The 16,715-nt window shown below is 34.1% G+C and overlaps 1 protein-coding gene across 1 annotated transcript; it reads left to right on the top strand.

The window, feature by feature from the left end:
• The first annotated feature begins 843 nt into the window (after positions 1–843).
• On the top strand, positions 844–16,488 carry LOC123659749 (HIV Tat-specific factor 1 homolog). The gene is made up of 4 exons (XM_045594929.1): positions 844–1,114; positions 11,715–11,954; positions 15,962–16,126; positions 16,212–16,488. The coding sequence occupies exons 1-4, from the start codon at positions 998–1,000 to the stop codon at positions 16,347–16,349; spliced, it is 660 nt and encodes a 219-aa protein (XP_045450885.1). The 5' UTR covers positions 844–997; the 3' UTR covers positions 16,350–16,488.
• The last annotated feature ends 227 nt before the right edge of the window (positions 16,489–16,715 follow it).

The following is a 16,715-nucleotide window of genomic DNA, read 5'->3' as shown; positions in this document are numbered from 1 at the left end:
AACAAATTTATCTAACAGAAATACTCGCTCTGAGTGATTTTTAGTATTGGTTTTTTAATAGAAAATAAAACAAATTTTGAAAAAAGCCTTAAAATTATTATTCAATATACAGTAATTAATAAATTAGATGCAATTATTGCTGTACTAGCTATAACCGTGCGAATAATTCGCACTACATAAGTATAATAATTTTCACTTTCCAAAATTATAAAAAGTGTTCATACGTTGTTCTTTGCAAACGAGAGTTGATTTGAAATTGAACAAAAAATTTACCGACTGTGACATTATTTCAAAATTAAAGCCGTCATTTATTTTGATAATTAATTTACAAAATCTAAAGCAACAATATTTTTTTAGTTGTGGATGCCAGTAGAGCATGCAGTTATCTATAAAATGATAATTATATAATTTATCGTGAGGTTTTTTTTAAAAAAGGGGACAAACATTAACAACAACCTTAGCGTATTAAATATGAAAATAAAATAAAAAAAGTATAAATATGAAAAAGTTTAAATGTATGCATGAGTGTATGAATGTATGCACGTAATTACGTCTGTGTCTGTATCTATACATGTACGTATGTATGTATGTATAATTTTGTATAATTATTTAAATATTTATTATAAATATATGCTGACGCTAGACTATTTCCTTTGCTCTAAGGTTGCCTGGAAGAGATCGCTTTTTTTGCGATAAGGCCGCCCTTTGTACCCAATTAATATATTGTTAAAATCTTTCTTTCTTTGCTATGTATTATTTCTGTTTTTTTTTTTTTTTTGTACAATAAAGTGTATTAATTATTGTTATTATATACGATAACATAATTATTATTTTATTTTATAAGCTATCTTATAAATGGCAACATTCGATTGGCTTCATTTTAGCTCACTGATACGATTAAAAGCGTTTCATTCGTTTATTATTGTAGTTTTCGCTTTCTCGTTTTCGAATTTTTTGTGTTGTTATCTTCACTTGTAATTTAATACTTTAATATAAAATGCGTAAAAGAAAGTCACTTAAGAAGGCGGACGATGAATCCGACGCCTCAGAGCCTGGGGCTGAACCAGAAGAGTTCCAAGATTCAGGAGAGGACTGGACGCCGGATGCCGATTCGGTACGATTAAAATGATAGAGATATTGTTATTGATACAAGCATATTACTCTAATTAATACTAAGACATTTCTAGTATGATGTCAAAATGATAATGGCGCGTGGTTTGGAAATAAATCTAACGCAATTAACATTAGGTTAGGTTGCTTCGTTTGACATAAGCTTGTTACTTAAAGAATTTCTTGTTAGTTAGTTATAAACATATTCTTCTTTAAATCAAAGTATTTTTAACCACTCAAGGGAAATTATAATACACTGATTCACCCTTCTAAACATCTAAAGTAAAATGTTTAATTAGGTTTTAAATTTCTTATCACAGTTACTCGAATGTACTGTTAGGTGCAAAACTGAGTCAATTTACCATTATTTTTTAAACTATTCATATACATTCACATTTGGTATAAGTTTTTCAATAATTACTAATTACGCTTCAGCCTGTAATATCCCACTACTGGGCATAGGCGTCTTTCCCCATGTAAGAGAAGGATCAGAGCTTAATCCACTACACCTCTCCAATGCGGGTTGGTGGATATATTCCATACTAGAAGTAAGGATCGGTATCAGGTAGGTTTACATGATAACAACCGGGACTGACGGCTTAACATGCTCTCCGAGGCCCGGTGGGGAGACTTACAAGGACTGCACAAACATCCACACCACACCAAACATCTGTATGGCCAATACAAATGTTTGTCATGTGTGGGGATCGAACCCGCAACCACCAGCGCAACAGGTGTACCTGTCCATGGCTGTGACTGTTGCGCAAATGCGGCGTCTACTACTAATTACTATTACTTAAAACTATAGTTTAGTATTGATTAGTTTATGTAAACATTATCACAGCATTTGGTAGTTCTAATTTTAATAAACATATGAAATTAATTTAGAGAATTACTTAAAAGTTAAAAATCAACATTTCATATTATTGTTGAGAATAGTTGTTGAGAATTGAACTTTTAGTCAATCAAATAAGAACACAGAAACTAATATTTCGTATTAACTATAAATTATTATATATTCCTTAATTTTTTATAACAACTAACATTGGTGGAGATACAAAAATATATCTGATGCCGACAGTACAAAAATTATTAACAATTTAAGATCTAGTGAGACTTCTTTAGCTTCAGAAGTGGTAATATTTTTATGACATAACTAGCTATGATACCCAGCTTTGCTCGGGAGTTGATATGAGATTATGTGGTAGTTGAAATAAAAAATAAACTATAACGTAAAAAGTAAAAAAAAATTATTGAAAACTTTTTCTTATTATTTACACACTACTTGCTTAGAAACAACAGTTTTCATTTTATTGTTCGGGGTATATATATATAAATTTTTCGAATTTTCTACTCTTGAGCAAGCTACATATATAGTACGGATGCGGAGCACAAAGAATTTCGTACAATGACCTTTTTGCCTACTGCCAGTGGTTGTCAAATTTTTTATATAAAGAAACCAATAAACACACATTCGCATTTAATATTTATTTATTTTTTTATTTAACACCAACAAGATATTATACTGACAATAGACAGTTATAATCATAAACAAAAGATCTTAATAGCTAAGCATTATCTTAATTATAGGTGTTACACTCATTCCATTAATTTAATACATTTCTGTGAATATCTAAAAAACTATAAGCCCTATTGACGAGAATCTTTTTGTAAAATAGTTATGACTCAAGACCTTTCTTTAAAAACTAATTTCAAAATGATATCCCTATAAACAAAAATTTACATTTTCAAGTTACGTAATTATTTACAAGAATCTTACAATGTTTTTGTCTCTCACTCGTTTGCAAAATGAAAGAGAGAAAACTTATTAAAGCGGCTAATCAGTTTCCTTCCATGGCTTGAATTCTCTTGACATGTCCTTTACTCGTTCAGACATGCATCGACTTGACTCGGGATCTTGTCGCCGACAAAAACTAAACATGAGCGCATCCCAACAGTTCAATACGGATGACAATGCATGTAACCATGTCTAACCCATGTCACTTTATGACGTCATTCTAACTCCAACATGGATTTTGACTATTAAAATTTTCGGACTAAGGTGAAAGAGAGAAAACTTATTAAAGCGGCTAATCAGTTTCCTTCCATGGCTTGAATTCTCTTGACGTGTCCTTTACTCGTTCAGACATGCATCGACTTGACTCGGGATCTCGTCGCCGACAAAAACTAAACACGAGCGCATCCCAACAGTTCAATATGGATGACAATGCATGTAACCATGTCTAACCCATGTCACTTTATGACGTCATTCTAACTCCAACATGAATTTTGACTATTAAAATTTTCGGACTAAGGTAATACGAGTACTCAAATCTCGCGACAAGCTTTTATATCATATATATCATGTAATGACTTTATAAGTAGGTAATAAAATAAATTTTAATAAAAATAATGGACGATATCAGAGCTGGTATGGACAATCAACTTGTCACGGTGTTAACATTACTAAACTTTAGTAATGCTTTTAATACTGTTGATTTTGACATACTACTTGCCGTACTTCGTTCTCTGAACATGTCTGCTGAGGTGACTGACTGGTTCCAATCTTACTTGCGTGGTCGTCAGCAACGCATACATGTTGAGGGATACTCCTCTAATTATTATACGATTAAAGCTGGCGTGCCGCAATTTGGCGTGTTGTCCCCTGTATTATTTTCTCTTTTTATTTCCTCTATCACTAAGCACATTAACTCTCTCTACCATTTGTATGTGGATGACCTCCAAATCTACTCGCAATCTTCTCTTAGTGATCTGCCTAAATGTATTAATATACTGAATGATAGTTTACGTAAATATGACCATGTTTCAGAATTTCGCAAACAGCTCAAGTCGGTACCTATCCGACTCTCCTATACTCAATCCTATTTAATCCTCTAACACCTTCCTATCTAAAAAATCGTTTCGAATTTCTTAGTGATACTCACGAAAGATCTCTCCGCTCTGATAATAACCTCATCCTAAAAATTCAATATCATTCTTCAACCTTTTTAACCGACTTCCAAAAAAGGAGGAGGTTCTCAATTCGACTGTTTTTTTTTTTTTTTTTTTTATATATATATATGTATGTTACATCAGAACTTTTGACCGAGTGGACCGATTTCGACAAATTTTGTTTTAATCGAAAGGTGGTGTGTGCCATTTGGTTCCATTTAAATTTATTTGAGATCTAACAACTACTTTTCGAGTTATATCTAATAATGCGTTTTTACTTGACGCTTTTTTCGTCGACCTACGTTGTATTATACCGCATAACTTTCTGCTAGATGTACCGATTTTGATAATTCTTTTTTTGTTGGAAAGGGGATATCCCTAGTTTGGTACCGTGATAAGAAATCAGCATTTGATGATGGGATCCCAGAGAAATCGAGGGAAACTCTCGAAAATCCGTAATAACTTTTTACTGGGTCTACCGATTTTGATAATTTTTAATTTAATCGAAAGCTGATGTTTATCATGTGGTCACATATAAATTTTATCGAGATCTGATAACTACTTTTTGAGTAATCTTTGATAACGCGTAGTTGCTTGACTATTTTTTCGTCGATCTACGTTGTATTACTTGTCGATGTAATTGAAGTCGGTTTTTTTTTTTTCGTTTGCGAGCAAACACAATTATACTCTAAATCTTTCACTGTCGAAGCCTGTCGTCTCTGGAATTCGTTGCCGCTAACTATAAGACGAGCTCAAACATTGGAATCATTCAAGAGGTTAACTAAGGCAATGTACTTGTCATCATAATATTATTTTATTTTTTACTTATTTATTCGTTTATCAATTTAATTTTTTCTCTGTGTATGTATTTTTCTTTTGTTATCAAATTGTTATGTGTTTATGTAGGTATTTGTGTACGTGTATATGTGTGTATTTGTGACATACATATACATATGTGTATATGTATGTTTATGTATATGTATGTATAATATGTGTATGTATGGATATATATAATATATACTTAGGTTTACCCCAATAACAATCAACTCTAGTCCTCTGCCCAAAGGTTGCCTGGAAGAAATCGCTGCTTTAGCGATAAGGCCGCCTGTTGTAACTAATGCAAATTTATTATTTTTTAACCTCATTAAACTTGTTACTTTTGTGTTGGTGTGCAAAAAGTGTAAATAAATAAATAAATAAATAAAAGTTTTAAAGTAAAAAGAATTTTTTCCTTTTAGTGCATTCACCTTTTTTAAATTTTTTTTTTAACTTTTAATTTGTGATGTCTATGAACAAAAGGTTGACAATCTGTGAATACGGCGGTCACTGCACCTGTGTGAGCGCAACTGCAATATGTTTATACGCGAACAAATAAGACAAAAGATGAGGGGTCGGTGTACGAAATTCTTCGTATTCAGCGGCCGGACTTTAGCTGACCGTGAGAGAAGCAGGATTCTTTGAGGTTAATGCCACAATATTTTAAAGTTTGCCCTTGCGCTTTGTTAATTGTAAAACTAAAGGTTAATTTAATTGGAAACTGCAATCTTTTAAATTGAAATGGCAATTCAGAAGAGATCAGTGGTATTCTAGGTATAAATACATTCATATAATTGCATTCTTTCCCACACCTTCTAGAACGTTCGCAACATTATCATCCGCCGTAACAATAGGCTCTGCAGCTGTAGCATACGTAGTAATGGCGCGAAATTTAAAAACTTAAATTTTAAAATGTTTTCAGAACTAATTTGAATAACTAAAATTATGTCGCTTTAACTCCAAAATATAAGTTAGCTACTGCTGTATAAATACATAAAATTTAATAACTTTATTATAGTAACAAATGTAATTTAAGACTTTGTTGAAATTGGAATTTCGCGCTATTACTAAACATGCTGCAATTGCTCGCAGTGCCTTTCGAAATGCAACCCAAATAATCGTTGTTCTGAATAAAGTTCAAATACTCGACAACAGATGGCGCCACTACACTTAATTTTCAAGTTGAAGGGTTAGAAAAGCCCTTATATCTTTAAAAACACGCCCTTTAGGTTATAACGGGAACTTTCTTGTTTGAGGTGGGATAAAGGGCTATCACACTATATAAGTCCCGGCCGTCGTATTGTACCGGGACTCTTTTTTAAGTTATATTAGCGCGCACACTTTATCAACTTAGTTTTATTATATAATAATGATAATGATATATACACAGGTACATCAGCAGGTAAGTTGACTATTTGTCGAGAATTATATAAAGCAGATACGCAATCTATAGAGAAACCTCATGAAACGATATATTAACTTGAATGAAAATGATTGAATCAGACCAAATTAGTGATGTGCCGTATCGTCAAAAATGAATATCCGCGGATACGGATACGGATATGTAGTGTCAAGATCCGCGGATACGGATATTTAGTGTCAAGATCCGCGGATACGGATATTTAGTGTCAAGATCCGCGGATCATCATCATCATCATTACAGTCTATACAGTCCACTGCTGGACATAGGCCTCCACAAGTTTACGCCAAAAATAACGTGAACTCATGTGTTTTGCCCATAGTCACCACGCTGGGCAGGTGGGTTGGTGACCGCAGTACTGGCTTTGTCGCACCGAAGACGCTGCTGCCCGTCTTCGGCCTGTGTATTTCAAAGCCAGCAGTTGGATGGTTATCCCGCCATCGGTCGGCTTCTTAAGTTCCAAGGCGGTTGTGGAACCTTGTTATCCCTTAGTCGCCTCTTACGACACCCACGGGGAGAGAGGGGTGGCTAAATTCTTTAGTGCCGTAGCAACACAGCACAAGATCCAAGATCCGCGGATACGGATCTTTATTTACTCACTCAATTGGCGTCGGTGCGTGGCCTTGAAACGATAGTTGACATCACGTCCGCCACAACGACGGGCATGACTAAGGTTGTCAGATCGAAAGACCCTATTATCGGGAGAAAAAAACAATTTTTCGGGATATTGGTGTCTTTGGCCGGGAGAAAAAATAAATAAATCAAATTAAAGTTAATACATTTATTTTTAAAACAACAACATTTAACATTATTATTATATCGTCCGCTGCTGATATAAATGTCTATAGAAATAAACATTAACAAAAAATATATAGAAAATGGTTTTGTCATTACTTATATTATCGTATAATCAATAATAATCAACGAAATTGAATAAAGCAATTTATTTTATAGCTTTCAACACACTTATCACGCGTCACGAATTTTTAACGTCCATTCTAATGATGTGCCGGATCGTCAAAAATGTATATCCACGGATACGGATCCGGGTACGGTTATTTTGTATCAAGATCCGTGGATACGGATCTTTATTTACCCACTCAACCGGTGTCGGACCTTGTAACAATAGTTGATGTCACGCCCGCCGCAACAACGAACAGGACTTGCGCTGCCAGATCGAATAACCCTATTATCGGGAGAATAAAACAATTTTTCGGGATATTGGGTCTTTGGTCGGAAGAAACAAAAATTAATTTTTAAAACAACATTTAACGTCATTGTTACATCATCCGCTGCCGATACAAATGTCTTTATAAAAAAAAAAACAACAAAAAAAAACAGAAAATGGCTTTCTCACTACTTACATTATTATATTATCAATAATCAACGATATTGAACAATGTAAAAGTTATGCGGATTTTCGAGAGTTTCCTTCGATTCCTCTGGGATCCCATCATCAGGTCCTGGTTTCCTTATCATGGTACCAAACTAGGTATATCTCCTTTCCAACAAAAAAAGAATTATCAAAATCGGTTCATAAACGACGGAGTTACCCCGAACATACATAATATATATACGGTCGAATTGAGTAACCTCTTCCTTTTTTTGATGATTTGATGATTGATTGATTGATTGAAACATTGAAACATGGTGATAGTTACTTGTATATGTAAGACTATTTGACTGATTATGGTATTGGATCAATGCACTAAATTGATGGAAATCTAAATAGAATAATGTGATGACCGTCAATTATGTTGATATTGTTTCAAAATTAAAGCCGTCATATATAAAATTTTAATAATTAATTAATTTACAAAATCTAAAGCAATAATAATTTTTTTTACTCGTGGAAGCCGGTAGAGCAAGCAATTATCTATAAAATGATATATAATGTATGTGGAGTAATTGTGAGGTTTTTTCTAAAAAGAGAGGCAAACATCTTAACCTTAGCGCATTAATATATACTAGTAGTCGCCCAGAGGTCGAAATTCAACCACAATTAAAAATTTAAATTAAAAAGCACCAAATAATTATAAAAATAAATTATAGTTTAAAAAAACTATAGCTTTTTACTATTTTATAACACCCGCACATAGATAGTTGCAAGTAGAATAATTGTTACATTTAATATATCAAGCACCCCACGCTTTTCACTCTGGATTGAATTATATATTCTCTTTACAACTTAAATTTTATTATAATTTTATTTTGAAGTAATTAATTATGATTGATTGTTTGATCTTCTACTACTGTAATACGAGCTCCGATGCATAATAGTTCGTCTAGTATGGAAAGTAGTGCAAAGCGTAAAATATAGAAAGTAAATTGGTAAAATAATTAAGAACGTTTAATAAAAAGTAAACCACAATTTGAGGAACATTTTAAAGTTTATTTTAACGTAACTGAAATTTTTTCACGACTTTACATAACACAAAAAATTAAAAAAATATTCTAAAAATCATAACGCAAAAGTATTCGTCTACCCTTGTCACTCACGTAAAATAGTTCGTCTACCACTTAGTTGTGTCGCCTTTGCTCTCAATGACAGCTTTAATGCGAAGAGGCATATTTGCAACCAACGCTGCACACTCCTCAGGCCTAATTGACTCCCAGACAGCCAAGAGTTTAGCCTTTAAGTCGTTCTTCGATCTTGATGTATTTTTACGGAGAATTTTTTTCATTTTTTACCATATGGTTTCGATCGGCAACAAGTCCGGGCTAGAAGATGCTAAGATGACCATTCGATTATAGGGATGCTTTTCGCCAGTAGCCACGTCTTTGTTGTCCTTGCATTATGGCAGGAAGCACCATCCTGTTGAAAAATGAACGAATCTTGATGCTTGAGTGCCGGAATAGAGGGCAGTAAATTCTCTTCCAAAAGGTTTTGATACCTTGCAGAATTGATAGAACCATCCAACTGGATACCACCTACACCTTGTGCAGACATGCAGCCCCATATCATAAGAGACGTCGGACACTTCACTTTACGTTTGAGACAATCAGTATGAAATGCCTCATTTTTGTTCCGAATCACATTTTTCCTTTTATCGCCGACTGTCACTTCAAATTTGGACTCGTCACTCCAAATGATACCACGCCACTGATCGGAAGTCTAATTTAAATAATCACGAGCAAACTTCAATTATTTTATTTCGATTATTTTTGATAATTTTCTTCAGGATTCTGTTTTCTGCTGCACTTGTGATGCGTTGTCGACCAGTTTTTTTCAAACAAGAAGTCATTCTATTCTTTTTATAGTGCTGAATGATAGATCGGTCTGTAGACCTGGGAAGTATCAAGTCTTTAGATATTTGGTAACTTGATTTGCTAGCATTGACCCCACAAACTATTCGCTTTCGAAGCTCTTCACACACGGGTTTGCCACGACCCATTGTTATTTGAAAAAAACTGAAATTTTCAGAATTTGTACTGTCTCACTTGACGAATGACACATAACTACTTTTACAAATTTAAATTATGCAACATAATTGTACAAAGAAGGAATAATCACCGATAGACGGACTCTTGCATCGAATAACAATTAGACGAACTATTTTGCTTATAACTTCTTCGAATTTAAAACAGGATATGTATAAATTTAAAAAGCTAAAATAGTTTATTGGTTCATGAATAAAAAATGGTATAAGTAACGCGACATGCGATAGTAGAACCGCTTAATATTTTATATAGATATACAAAAAATATCTCACAGAAAATTTCACACTAGACGAACTATTTTGCATCGGGGCTTGTAATTATTTGCGGACATGTGATAGTATTGAAATGCCTTATGAACTATTTCGTAATCTAGTCATTTCGTCTAAATCTTCGCTGTTGCATGGGGTTTTTCCTGTTAACTTAGAGCAATCATATTCTTCAATCCGAATAGAATAACTATTCCGCGCGGAGCGAAGCCACGAACTTACGCCACGCGAAGCGGGCGGGAAACAGCTAGTAGGTAACAAGGTAAAAAATGCAACTAGCCTGAAAAAGTATCTGCCTCTGTTGTGCTGTGCCGAGTGCCCGAGCTAAAGAGTAAACTGCAGGCATGCGCAGATCGCGCGCTAGCTTTATCTCTCTTACTTCCTTACAGAGGATCCACGAAAGAATTTATTAATCCTGGCGTACCTAATAAGGATATTGGGAAACTGTAATTGAATTATTATCCTTGAAACGTGTGCAAAGTTTCAAATCAATCAAACTTCTGGAAATTGGTGAAAATTATGCTCAAAGATTCTATTACATACATACATACATATACATACATACATACAACCCAAGCTAATAAAAGCGTGGTAATAAGGACCCTTTTCTCAAATTTGTTAATTTGATTACACTTTAACAATCAACAGAAGAGTATAAGTGTGTGTGTTAAATATATGGTAGTGTGTGTAATGTTTTCTTTTTTTATTGATTTAATATAGTTTTATGCATAATTTTAAAAAAATATTAGCATTCTGCACTCCTTCTCTATATAAACTATAAGTGTACCAAAGGAGATGGATACGATTCCATACATTCTTGGGCCAAAATGTAATGAAATGAAAATGGTATCAATTAATGCATTTAGGCTTATTGATTCCTCGCTGAAAATTATCTATATTTTGGCTATCTGAGAGTGGAGTTATTAGACTTTTTGTAAAAGGTTATGTTACAATGTCTATAAAAAAACCCGATCACTAAGTTCTTGTAGCATTAATGTTTGTTATATTTAGTGGAGACTGTTTGAAAACTCATTACAAATATTGATATACACTTGAAACCATAAATAAATATCAGGAATGGACTCAGAATGCATCGGAAAACAGTAAACACGAAACGAGTGACGGACACAGTATTACTGTTAGTCAGCTGTCATTAATAATATGATTTATTTTAAATCGATACGAAATCGATAATCATTTTGGGGTATCAGATATTAATTGATATTTTCGATATTAATGTAACTTTATTTAAATCTTCTTTATTGTTTACAGTTTTATTGTGCATCTAAATATCTTGAGTCAATTAACTAGTGCAAACATTTTCTTTTTGAATTCTGTAATCGATTATAGTTGAATCGATACCCAAATAATTTGATGAAAACTATCTTTCTCAATTTTCTCCGCTTCTAGATTCAGAATTGAGCTGATATTTTATATTTTAAAATAAAAAATATGACCAATTTTTTAAACAATATCTCTACTCATTATTACATTTTGGCCCAAAAGTCCCCATCTTCTTTCATACTCCGTTTGTACAATCTTCATAAAAAGGGGTACAAATTTTTTTCTTCATACATTAATATCTACATGATTATACACATGTAATTGAAATGAAAGTAAAAAATTTTGTTTTTATTTATATTACTTCTAAATTCATATGTATTATGTATATAGTAATATTATATTTGCTGTATAAATTTTATTTCTAGAATGAACAGCCTGCTCGGGGAGGTAGAAAACGCACATCAAGGGGTTCTTTAAATAATTCTAAAAAGAAACGTAAAAATTCATCATCTGAGGAGAGTGAAGGAGAAGGAGAGGAAGATGAAGAAGGAGAAGACGATGAAGGAGAATTAGATGAAGATGAAGGCTCTGACGATGAGAAGAACGGCTCTGATGGAAACAAGTCCGATTCAAGTCAATCTAAAGATATACCAAAGCATTTTCATGTAAGAAATTATATTATGTTTCAAAGAATAGGGGCATTCCGCCCACTTAATGGGTAAATTAACAGACTCTGCCCTACATAAGGCTATATCCTACATAGATGGCAATCTCCAGCACAAAACATCAACCCTAGGTGCCTTTATCGATATCGAAGGGGCCTTTTTTTATAAAGATGTATATCCACGGGCTTATAGTGCCCGTGCTTTTGTTATTCCATTTATTTATGTTTGTTACTAATCAATACATTGGTACTTACAGCTGCAACTTTACATTAAGAAAACTAATTGGCTTACTAAACTAAGCTTAGTATCTCTAAATCAGACGTGAGTCCACCGACCAAAAATTAAGAGTTACGCTAACTAAATTTATATATATATATATATATATATATATATATATATATATATATATATATATATATATATATTTTTTTTTTTTCTTTTTTATTACTATCATTTTTTTTTACCTTGCAATGATCGGGGTAGAAACTGTATACATATCTTTAGATTTTGAACATACTGTGCACTTATGGTCTACTGGCCAGTAGACCATAAGTGCACAGTAAGTAGGCCTACTTATAATATACACTTAACCTACTTGTAAAACACCAGCATCCTTGCAGGACAAGATAGCTAACATCATAAGTAACAACATTTGTTCTACGATTTTTGACATAACTTAATATATTAATTAAAAATGATTTTTTAAACTTTTATTGTACTGTCGTGACATTTGTAACTGTATGTTTCATTCATTATCGAAAGGACGCGCGCGCTTGCACTGCCAATAATAGTAATAAATAACACTTACTCTGCCCGATAATTCTAGTTAATAACTCTAGTTAATAATATAAATTGCTTGGTGGGTTTGTAGACAGTATCATAGTATGTATGTCGCAGTGACTTAAGTAAATGTGTATGTAGATTAGCTATCTGAATTCTAAACATCCAAAATATGTGAAAATTATTAACGTAGCTAACTATTATTCTGTAACGTTTACTAAAGTTTAATTACTTAAACCAATTTAATATCAAATATTGGTAACTAAGTATTATTCACTTTTCATTGTTTAATAAGCAGGCGTATTTAAAAAGTGGAATCAGCGTATTTACAGCTAATTTAATTAAAAAATAAAAAATAATTGACAATAAAATAATATTTACAATCTAAATTCCTATTACCTCTAAGGTTAAAGTCTCTTGCATGTCGGTGCCTATCGCGCATATAGCGTTCAAAATAATCACCATCACAACCAACACACAGACCATACCTAAAAATCAGCTGTTCACTAACACGTGCTAACACTTCCGAATTAGTTTTAATTTGATTGAACGCACAAATTATTTTATCAATGAGCATTTCACGGCTTGTAATTTCGCGACCAATGTACACCATTGTTTTAATGTGTCCCCATAAATAAAAGTTCATTGACGTTGGTGACCTTGGGGGCCATGCACGAGATCCCCGCGTCCAATCCATCGACCGGTAACATAGTTTCACGACTCGGTGTAGGTAAGTTTGGATACCTAGCTGCATATTGCCGACAGACTTCCGACACATTGTCATCACACCTAGCCAGCATCCTCACCATTTCCGTGTACTTGACATTAGAATACCGGTACACCATGGTTATAAAATTACTTTAGTAGAGATACAATACATCGATCGATACGAGTTAAAATAAATACGAGTGGCACACAAAATCGTACAACGCGGGCGCATCAAAGTCGCCGCGCCTACTGCCGCGGGCCGCGGCTAGCTAAATAGTTCAAGTTCAAGGGCGCTAGCCGCTCCGGCCCTTCCTTCCCCCTCACATTCACACCCGCAAGTAGTAACTGAGTGCCTAGTGCGAGTTTTGTTTAATCCGTCTCGCAATAACGGGCGTAAATTTTAACTTCATTTTGTATGGGAGATTTGGGATTTCAACTTAGTTCTCGCGTTTGTCGCTAGATGACTCCGTATCGATTGTATCGTATACTATTCTTTATCGTCTAGGCTGCACTGTTTAAAATCCCATACAAAATAATCTTCACGATAAACGTGTTTCTGTCATGTTTCTGTGAATAAAACTCGCACTAGGCACTCTGTTTACCTAATCTTTGTGATGCGCGTAGAGTTTATAACATTCAAACGGAAAATTAAATTAATATATATATATTTTTTTTTGTATAAAAGTAAAATCTAACAAATTATGAAAAGTCGTAGAACAAAAGTTGTTATTTATGATGTTAGATATCTTGTCCTGCAAGGATGCTGGTGTTTTACAAGTAACCCTGTATATATATTTATATGTATTTTAAATATATAATTATCATTATATTTTTTTATAATATATAATTAATCCTAATTAATTTAGTACACATGTAAAACCCTAATCATTACAATTTAAATTTATTTACACACTAGTTATTTATGCAATTAATGTAAAGATGTCTTCACACCCCAACACTTTTCAATATATCGAGCACACTCTCAATGACGGCGGCATCTCTATGATGAATCGCCATCTTGAGACTGTGCTCGAGTATTTTCTTATCCGTCGTCTCCGCCGCCCTCGCCACAAAGGGGACTTTGACAAAACTAAGTTTACCAGCATAAGCCGGGCCCTGCCTAAGCATGGAGTCAATAACACAATTGCCGGGTGGATTGGCAGCATGCTAAAGTACAGGGCCATCCAATTCACTGTGAATGGAACAACTAAAGGCGTTGTAGCGAGAGGATGTCCACAGGGGGGTTTATCCCCACTTCTGTGTAATATAGTGATCGATGAACTGATCACCTTGCTCAACGACCGCAGATTTCTCACAGTGGGCTATGCAGACGACTTAACTATACTCATCAGTGGTCCTTCTGATGGAACAGTTTGCGACCAAATGAGGGCCGCATTTAAAGTCGTCGAACAGTGGTGTACGGACCATGAAATAACAGTGAAAGCCGCACTTGCAAAGACGGAACTTGTGATGCTCAAAAATAAACGGAATTTAAGGAACCTTGAACTCCCTAAATTATTTGGTACCAGTCTTGCCCTAACCAAGGAGGTTTAAATATCTTGGAGTAATCCTAGATAGCAAACTTCTTTGGAGCAGGTATTTAGACTCAAAAATCAACAAAGCCAGCATAATCCTCTGCCAATGCAAACGGCTCCTCGGCAAAAGCTGGGGCATATCACCTAAAATTACTCTATGGCTTTACAAAACCATCGTCAGGCCTATAATCGCCTACGGTGCGGTAATCTAGTGGCAGAGAACAGAACTTACCACCGTTAAAAAAAGCTCCAGCGGTTTCAGACGATAGCATGCTTTGCAATCACTGGCTGCATGCGTACCGCCCCCACGGCAGCTCTTGAGGTTACGCTTGACCTGGCACCTCTTGATCTGTTCAAACAACAGGAAGCGGTTATGTCAGCTAGCAGGCTGAAACACTTGGGCCTGTGGTGTAACCAGGAGGGTCCACATAATAAACTCTGGAACAGCCTAGTGAGCTATGAACCACCACTTGCTGTTCCATGTGATAGGATTCCCAAACAACATATTTTCGAAAGGAAATACCACATACGACTATTTGAGACTGAAAGAGACCAGTCCGGCCAATACGGGAAGTCCGCATTTATACAGATGGCTCCAAAATGGGGTCTGGCACCGATGCCGGAGTGTACTCACAAGACCTTAATATCAAATTATCACTAACGCTGGGCCAACACAGCTCTATCTTCCAATGCGAGTGTATTGCGACAACCCACGCAGCCACCGCAGTCCTGTCAAAAGGCATTAAGAGTTGCAAGAATTGTTAATTAAACAATATACTATAATTATATTACACATATATTGAGGGCATATATAGGTAGGTATAATATATTCGAAAATTACTAAAATCGGAAACATCGCAATTTTTTTAGTTGTCCGCGCCGCGTCATAATTTTCAGGATGTTTAAAATGTTATTACAATTTATTTTATCTTAATAGTAATCATATGTGATTTGGTGTGTTAATATCTTTGTTTTCTTTTTTAGTCTGGTAACTTTGTTCTGTTAAAATCTGACGTGAAATGGGACGGTGATACAGTTATTTCAAAATTGGATGAATTAAATCTGTGGAAAATTGATGGAAAAGCTTTATTACAAAAATTCATTCCAATGGAATCAAATGGAAAGATATTACATAAATGTACATGTGTGGTAGGTATCATTAAATTTTACTCATTTCTTCTATGAATAATAGTATGAAATAGCAAATTAAATAGTAAACATATATTTTTTTTAGTACTCAGGATGGAATGTTGACAACCGTGACAACTATTACCCAATTACTGAAATTTTGGACAGAAATCCACGTACAGACTCAAAGGAAATATGTGTAGCATTAGATCTTAATGATCTTATCAAAGTAAGAGACAAGTAACATGTGAAGTTTTTTTACTTAATTCAACTAGATAAGTCTAAACAAATGTAACAAATAAATTTTTTTTGGCACTTCATTCCAGTTTACTTTGTGTAATTCATTTTTAAAATGGCAATTAAATGTTCATTAAATTTAAAAAGAGGTTTAATTTTGAATCTATTTTTTGTGTTGGTTTTATTAAACTTGCTTTGCTTTTAAGCCCCGCCATCAGATATGTTGAAGTGTTATATAAAACAAGTGCATTGGCAACACCAACTGGTATTTTTTCTAGTACTAGGATTCCATTCTTTCTTATGTTTGTAAATGCCACACAGATTTTTGTTATGGGCTTTTGGTTAGAGTTTCACAACCTCTGATATAAGGTAT

This window comes from Melitaea cinxia, chromosome 14, assembly GCF_905220565.1.
Source record: "Melitaea cinxia chromosome 14, ilMelCinx1.1, whole genome shotgun sequence".
In the NCBI taxonomy this organism is placed as follows: Eukaryota; Metazoa; Arthropoda; class Insecta; order Lepidoptera; family Nymphalidae; genus Melitaea; species Melitaea cinxia.
This window is presented reverse-complemented; position numbering and strand designations above follow the sequence as displayed.

What these genes read in the sequence shown, in the direction of transcription:
- LOC123659749 (XM_045594929.1), top strand. Translation starts at nt 998, where the DNA reads ATGCGTAAAAGAAAGTCACTTAAGAAGGCGGACGATGAATCCGACGCC. An exon ending in GGACGCCGGATGCCGATTCG is followed by an intron (nt 1,115 to 11,714) that starts GTACGATTAAAA and finishes TTTTATTTCTAG; the next exon opens with AATGAACAGCCTGCTCGGGG. An exon ending in ATATACCAAAGCATTTTCAT is followed by an intron (nt 11,955 to 15,961) that starts GTAAGAAATTAT and finishes TTTCTTTTTTAG; the next exon opens with TCTGGTAACTTTGTTCTGTT.